The 8,286-nt window shown below is 50.4% G+C and overlaps 1 protein-coding gene across 1 annotated transcript in view; it reads left to right on the plus strand.

The window, feature by feature from the left end:
- DPCR1 (diffuse panbronchiolitis critical region 1) overlaps window positions 1–6,056 on the plus strand; it is a 9,519-nt gene extending 3,463 nt beyond the window's left edge. Inside the window, exons 2-3 of the mRNA XM_005863280.1 lie at window positions 2,251–5,450; window positions 5,910–6,056. Coding sequence (XP_005863342.1) covers window positions 2,251–5,450; window positions 5,910–6,056 — 3,347 coding nt within the window. The remainder of the gene's footprint in view (window positions 1–2,250; window positions 5,451–5,909) is intronic.
- Window positions 6,057–8,286: the final 2,230 nt, after the last annotated feature.

The following is an 8,286-nucleotide window of genomic DNA, read 5'->3' on the forward strand; positions in this document are numbered from 1 at the left end:
GGCTCGGCGTGGGGGGGGGCGGTGGGGTTGCCGCGCTGTGCCGCGCCCTCTTGTTCACCCACTGCTCCGGCATTTATCCACCCTCATCTCCTTTGGAAGCACCTGGGGTATAGGGAGCAGCCTGACTTTGCCAATTACTTAATCTCTTTGAACCTCCTTCCTTCGCTGCCAGACCACAAAGTCACGCGCCTGCCTCACAGGGTTGTGGTGAAGATGAAATAAGCAAATAGCAGAACAGCATCCTCAGGTTCCCCCTGAGGGCTGCACTCGTCCTGCCCCCTGGACTAGGCTGACCTACAGGTGCGAGCGTGGCCTGGGCGCCAGGAGCCCGGAATGGATTCCATTCTGGCGCAACCTCTTACTTGCTGAGGGTTCTTGGGGAGATTACTTAACCCCCTTGTTTGCTCATATATAAAAAGGGGAGAGTAACAAAGGGTTGTTGTGAAAAGTAAATGAGTTAGTACATGTACTCATGTGTAGGGCCTGCCTGTTTCACAGTCGATGGTCAAGTAAAGGTTGGTGCCCGGCCAGGTGGCTCAGTTGGTTGCGCATCATCCCGGACACCAAAAGGTTGTGGGTCTGATTCCTAGGTGGGTTTGCTCTCAAGTTGGGGTGCGTATGGGAGGCAGCAGATCGATGTCTCCCTTTCTCTCTCTCTCTCTCTCTCTCTCTCTCTCTCTCTCTCTCTCCCCTTTTCCCTCCCTCTCAAATCAATGAAAATATATCCTTGGGCGAGGATTTTAAAAAAAAAAGATTGGCCATTGCTGTTGTCAGGGATCGTGTGAAAGTCACCATTTCTCCACGACATTCAAGTTTCTTGGCTGTGAATAGGGAAGTAGACAGCTCCTAAGGTGCCTTGAGGGGAGCTGGGAAATCGGAGGAGAATCCAGACAGAGAATGTCTGTGAGGCAAGCGCGGAGGCCTGGCCCCGAGAAGGTGCCCAGCAAACAAGGGCCATGGCAGCCGAGGGAGTGGGAGAAGGGGCCGGTACAGTGAGGGGATGGCCTGACTGTCCAGCCCTCCTCTCGCGCCCCAGCCTCCACTCCCTTCAGGGACTTGGGCTTCTCTACCTCCCCCTTCTCCTCCCACCCACATTTCTTTCAAGGACTGAGTTCCCCAGCCCGCAACTGTCCTTGTCAGTGGGGAGCTGGGTGGACTGTGGCTTCCCATGACTGGGAATGGGTCCAGGTTCTGGTTGCCACCTTGAGCTAACAGAGCTGGAAATCTCGGTTATGTAACAACACTATCTCTCATTCCTTGGCGATCTCCTGGCTCTCACTCAGAGACATCTCCTCTGTCCCCATGGTTGCTTTTCATGGAATTAAGGCCCATATCTGTTCATTGATAGGGTGTTTTCCCTCACACCCTGTCCTTAAACATAGTCAGCTTCTCCCAGAATCCAGCTGCCTCTCTCACTCCTCTCAGGACCCTGAGCAGATATCTTTTCCTTAAAGAGTGCTACCTTCATCTTCCCAGAGGCTTCCACTGTGAGCTTCTAAGAGGAGCCTCCAGTGAAGGAACTAGAGGTTGAGCCATCTCTTCTACTTCCCTTCGCCCAGACCAAACTGTCATCAAGATGAAACTTCCCTCCATTCCTTTTTAAATCCTTCTCTCACTCATCACCTGTGCTTACTTACTAATACTTGTGGGAATTTCTGCCAGAGTCTGACCTCAGCCTCTCATGCTGTTACATTTGGGATGGACCTGGAATGTTATGGAAAAACAAAGATTCTGATATTTATTACCTTTCTTCTCAGCTCGGCCATGGAAAGGGAACTCCATTCCATAAGTACCATATAAACCCTCAAGGAGCATGTGTGCAGCAAAATGCCCATCAGTATCTGTTCTCAAATTTATGGTTTGATAGGCAGGGCAGTGGGAGAGGTGGATAGGCACACTCAACTAGCGTGGCAAGGTGAGTAATTCACAAAAAGTTTTAGCACTGAGGTGAAGCTAGATCTTATCTGCTTGAAAGGATCAGGAAAAATGCTATAAAGCTAGAAAGATCTAAACTTCAGAATTGGGGAGTAGAGGTGGAGAAGGGGGAAGGTAACGTTCTTGCTGAAGGCACAACCTGAAAACAGGTTCAGAGACTGGAGGTGAGGATGGGGATTAGATATCATAGTTTTCTGAGGTGACTGGGTGGGGAGATATATCTGGGGTAATAAACGGACCCCTAGAGATGGAGGTGGGCAGCAAAACAGGAAAGAACATGGAGAAAGTTTCTTACTTGACTCTCTCCCTTTACAGGTGCTACCACACTTCAAGAACTTCAGAATACTGGTGAATCCCCAACATCTGACCATTTATCCCCTCCTACTCCAAACCTTGTTTATAGTATTCCCTCTCACCACAATGCTCTTCATTTAGGACATAGTAGTCCAGACCACCCTAAATCTACAGAAACCCATCAGCCCAAACACCATTGCAATGCCACACACAATTTCAGGCCAATTCACAAGCCAATAGATAACTCCAAAAACTCTACAAAGCATCATGAAGCTCCTCCCACTTCTGAACAAAACCCTAGCAATCAAGGAAAAGACCCAATTGTCCGAAATGGACGCTCTGCTAAATCTGATATCACACATAAAAAATTGTCCAATGCAAACTATCCAACCCCAAAACCCAAGAGCAAAACAACATGTCATACCTCCAAAACCAGCACAGCAACAGGAACGAGAAATCACCCCAAAACTGCACCTTTGGAAAATACCATCATTACCTTAGACAGTAAAAGTACCATAACTCTTTCCTACCATTCAGTCAATTCAGAGATCGACAAAAAACCCACATCTTCCTCAGAAAAAAGCACAACATATAAGGCATCATTTAAGGCAACAGGTACCACAGAAGGAAAAGAAATTGTTGAGGATCATACAGTAGCTAATAGTTACACAACTATAGTTGCCTCAGATAAGACTCTGATAAAGACTACAGACCAAGCAAAAGACAAAATTTCAACCCATGTGAAGACTACAAGAGCCCTACTGATGCCTACAGACCACAGACAACACAGCACATCGGCCCATGGGAAGATCACAAGAACCTCACCAATACCTACAAAACATGAACAACACAGCACATCGGCCCATGTTCAACACAGCACATCGGCCCATGAGAAGATCACAAGAGCCTCAGCAATGCCTACAGACCATGATCAACACAGCACATCGGCCCATGTTCCACAGAGCACCTTGGCCTATGACCAACACAGCACATCAGCTCATGAGAAGATCACAAGAGCCTCAGCAATGCCTACAGACCATGATCAACACAGCACATCGGCCCATGTTCCACAGAGCACCTTGGCCTATGACCAACACAGCACATCAGCTCATGAGAAGATCACAAGAGCCTCAGCAATGCCTACAGACCATGATCAACACAGCACATCGGCCCATGTTCCACAGAGCACCTTGGCCTATGACCAACACAGCACATCAGCTCATGAGAAGATCACAAGAGCCTCAGCAATGCCTACAGACCATGATCAACACAGCACATCGGCCCATGTTCCACAGAGCACCTTGGCCTATGACCAACACAGCACATCAGCTCATGAGAAGATCACAAGAGCCTCAGCAATGCCTACAGACCATGATCAACACAGCACATCGGCCCATGTTCCACAGAGCACCTTGGCCTATGACCAACACAGCACATCAGCTCATGAGAAGATCACAAGAGCCTCAGCAATGCCTACAGACCATGATCAACACAGCACATCGGCCCATGTTCCACAGAGCACCTTGGCCTATGACCAACACAGCACATCAGCTCATGAGAAGATCACAAGAGCCTCAGCAATGCCTACAGACCATGATCAACACAGCACATCGGCCCATGTTCCACAGAGCACCTTGGCCTATGACCAACACAGCACATCAGCTCATGAGAAGATCACAAGAGCCTCAGCAATGCCTACAGACCATGATCAACACAGCACATCGGCCCATGTTCCACAGAGCACCTTGGCCTATGACCAACACAGCACATCAGCTCATGAGAAGATCACAAGAGCCTCAGCAATGCCTACAGACCATGATCAACACAGCACATCGGCCCATGTTCCACAGAGCACCTTGGCCTATGACCAACACAGCACATCAGCTCATGAGAAGATCACAAGAGCCTCAGCAATGCCTACAGACCATGATCAACACAGCACATCGGCCCATGTTCCACAGAGCACCTTGGCCTATGACCAACACAGCACATCAGCTCATGAGAAGATCACAAGAGCCTCAGCAATGCCTACAGACCATGATCAACACAGCACATCAGCCCATGTTAAACACAGCACATCGGCCTATGATCAACACAGCACATCAGCCCATGTTCAACAGAGCACCTTGGCCTATGATCAACACAGCACATCAGCCCATGTTCAACAGAGCACCTTGGCCTATGATCAACACAGCACATCAGCCCATGTTCAACAGAGCACCTTGGCCTATGATCAACACAGCACATCAGCCCATGTTCAACAGAGCACCTTGGCCTATGATCAACACAGCACATCAGCCCATGTTCAACAGAGCACCTTGGCCTATGTTCAACACAGCACATCAGCCCATGAGAAGATCACAAGAGCCTCAGCAATGCCTACAGACCATGATCAACACAGCACATCAGCCCATGTTCAACACAGCACATCGGCCCATGAGAAGATCACAAGAGTCTCAGCAATGCCTACAGACCATGATCAACACAGCACATCAGCCCATGTTCAACACAGCACATCAACCCATGAGAAGATCACAAGAGCCCCAGAAATGCCTACAGAACATGATCAACACAGCACATCAGCCCACATGTTAAATAGCACATCGGCCCATGAGAAGATCACAAGAGTCTCAGCAATGCCTACAGACCATGATCAACACAGCACATCGGCCCATGTTAAACACAGCATATCGACCCTTGTTCAACAGAGCACATTGGCCCATGGGAAGATCACAAGAGCCCCAGCAATGCCTACAGACCATGGGCAACACAGTACAGCAGCCACAGAGCCAACCACAGGAGCCTCAGGGCAGGCTGTAGTACACACAAAGAAGACCACATCTACCAAAGGGAGGGCCACACCAATCCCAGCAGAGCATACAGAAAACTCAGGAAGAACCACAGCTGCCACAGAGACTACAAGGCCTCCAGTCAAGGTCACAGGAGACAAATCTATCAGTTCTTCCACTCCTGGTCCAAATAAAACTGGTCAGGTGCCCACTGGCTCGTCTACCCTCCCCACTTCCAGCATGAAACTGAGTTCTATCATGTCAGAAGCCCCAGTCAACCAGAGCCAAGCATACCAGAACAAAGATGGTGCCCAGGGAGGTCTCCATGTGGGAGAGATGGGGGACAGTGCTTCATTCCCCGCATGGGCCATAGTTATTGTGGTCCTGGTGGCTGTGATTCTCCTCTTGGTGTTCCTTGGCCTGATCTTCCTGGTAAGGAACAGGGATGCTCCACTGGGATGGACCCATTGGCGAGGGAACTGAGGAGAGGTTATGGATCAGAACTAGAGGGGGCAACGAGTCTAGCAGAAGAATCATGGTGGGGGAGGATGGCAATAGAGGGGCAGTGGTGGTGAAAATTATGAGGAAAGACAATAGATGCACGGGACACAAAATATAGAAATGGGGGGAAGGCTGTGGATAAGCAAAAAGGGTGTAGAGGAGGCAAAATTTGATAGAACAAGGGAAATAGGACAGAAGAAGGAATTAGAGAAGAGATCTGGGACTCTATTGGATCAGAGGCTGCAATAAGGATCAAGTTTGGATGGAATCTTGGAAAAGAAACAAGCATAAGGTCAGGATCAGGGAATAGAAAAGAGCTGAGCAGGGGTGTTGAGGAAGCAAATGGCATGGCAGATGATACTCACTCCTCCTCTCTCCCCCCAATCCCAGGTCTCCTACATGACTCGAACACGGGGTGCACTGGTCCACAACCATGAGGACAATGACCCAGAGGAGGATGGCGGCCCCAATTCTTACCCCGTCTACCTGATGGAGCAGCAGACGCTTGGTGTGGGCCAGATTCCTTCCCCGCGATGATCTTCTAGAAAGCGCCCACCCCCAGTTCTTCCATGCCCTACCCCCTCCTGGAGGAGGAATTGGACTCACTGTTCCTATTTCCTGGACACCAGAAGGGCAAAGTCCTGACAGTTAACAGCATCAACCCTTCATCTGCCGTGTTCTTATTGAGAATGGTCAAGGGAGTGGGTGATAAGCAAGAAGGATGTGAGCTTGGGAGACAGAAAAGAAAGAACCAGTAATAGCAGCAAGTGTTCTCTGTGGAAGATGATGATCTGAGAATGAAAGTGTTTGATGGACGCTTGGGGTGGGAGCCAATACAGGGCATTGGGTGCTGGGTGGGGCAGGGCAGGTGAGGAAGTTTGGGAGCCTCAGAGGGCAATGCCCAGATCTGTCTTGTCAGATGAGAGGGCAGACTGAGACAGAGCCCTGGGTTTCAGGACCAATCTATCATTTCCACTTGCTGTCACTTAGAGTGTGTGAACAGGCCTGTCTCTGTTTCCAGGGTCTGACCCTTTTCTTTTCTTTTTTAAATGAAGAAATAAAAAAGGATCCAAGAGGAAAGGATGATTTATTTTCTTCTCCACTCTCTCCATTCCCAGCAGAAATAAAAATTACAAAAAAGATCATAAACATCTCTCACTGAGATGGTTCTTCCCTCTTCCTCCCAACCCCCTTAGTTTTTCTAAGTGTCTGTGTGGGCACCTGCAGGCCTGGCTTGCTGGGCTGTGGTGGGCACAGGGATTGACTTGGGCCTGCGCTCTCATCCACTGACACCCACCCCAGACCTTCCTCGATGGTGTTCTCCACCCAGCGTTCATTTTCCTGTCTCTTCCACTGAAAGCCACTCACTCATCTTCTCTACTGCCCCCCACTTCACCCCAGATTCTGACCCTCCTCCCCCCACGAGTATTTCATCTGTATGTTTTCTGGATTTTTTTCTCCAATTTATTAAAGCTCTTTCACCTATTACTGATTGAGCAGAGGCGGGAAGGGAGAGTAGACAGATGACAGATAATGTCCTTGTAGCTCTGGTCTTTTCATAATAAAGTGTAAAATATTTACACAGTAAGGATATCATACCTATTGGACCATCAGTTGGGAGAAAGTCCTGACTGGTGCGCGTGGCTCTGGCTGTGACCTTGCAGATGACCTTGAGCAGGACTGGCCAGAGGGCAGGACTGAAGATCTTTGGAGGCTGCATTTCTATTGCTCCTGAAATGCCTGGCTCCTGGTTAGGCAGGAGCGGCCCGAGTTCACGCTGAGCTCAGTTACAAGGTGACAAATGAGGAGAAAGCTTGTTATTCAATAAGCAGGTATTTCTAAGATCCATGATACATTCTGTTGAGGATTATAAAGAACTCTGAGACAGAATTCCCACCTGAGACACAAATACAGGAAACTTCAAATTAAATAATTCAGTAAGAGTGTAAATAACAAGGCAGCACCACAGAGGAGAAACAAGACTGATGAATGAAACCCATTTATGGGCACCTGCCCTGTCCCACATCATGCCAGCCCTGCTCCAAACCATCCCGTGCCCAACTGTCAGTCCCAACAGGACGGCCACCCCCCTCACTGCGGCCCCGCGGCCTCTCACCACGTGTCTTTGCTGATCCAAAAGGCACCCTGCAGGCCATGGGCCTTCCCACCTCAGCTCCAGCACAAGCAAACTGCAGGGCCAGGGCTGCTGTTCGCTGCCTGGGGCATCTCCATGGTGGGTGAGACGCCGCAGCCCGTCCTGGTCAGACAGCCTCAGCTGGACACTCCTGTTTCCCACCCAGCAGGAGGTACCAGGGGCCAGAGGGACCCGGATTACGTCCCTGCAGAGCCCGAGGCAGAGGGGCTGCAGCGGCCGGGCGCCTGAGAAAAAGGAGCAGCGTGTCCCACCTTTAGTCGCTGGGCAGACTGACAGCCTGTGGCCACGGGACAGGGCACCACTCGCCCCGGGAGGAAGCGGACTCCCCCAACCCCAGCCTCTCTCCCAGCTACTTTAAAAACCAACACAAAATGAACAAAACCACCTCGGCCCCTGCCAAGGCACCAACAGGGAGCACTGGGGTCAAAGGGTGTGCGATGGGCGGGGGTGGAGGGGGGGGAGGAGCGTCATCTCCAAGGTTCTTCCTTCCCGCTTCCCCCTCCTCTCCTGGCTGGTGGTCACTTTGCCTCCCGGGGAGCCCGCTAGCAGCTCCTTAAGGAAGCCCTTCATGTGCCGCCCGGAGCTCCCGGCCATCACCGCCCTCTCCCGGGC

This window comes from Myotis brandtii, unplaced genomic scaffold (assembly GCF_000412655.1).
Source record: "Myotis brandtii unplaced genomic scaffold, ASM41265v1 scaffold1750, whole genome shotgun sequence".
In the NCBI taxonomy this organism is placed as follows: Eukaryota; Metazoa; Chordata; class Mammalia; order Chiroptera; family Vespertilionidae; genus Myotis; species Myotis brandtii.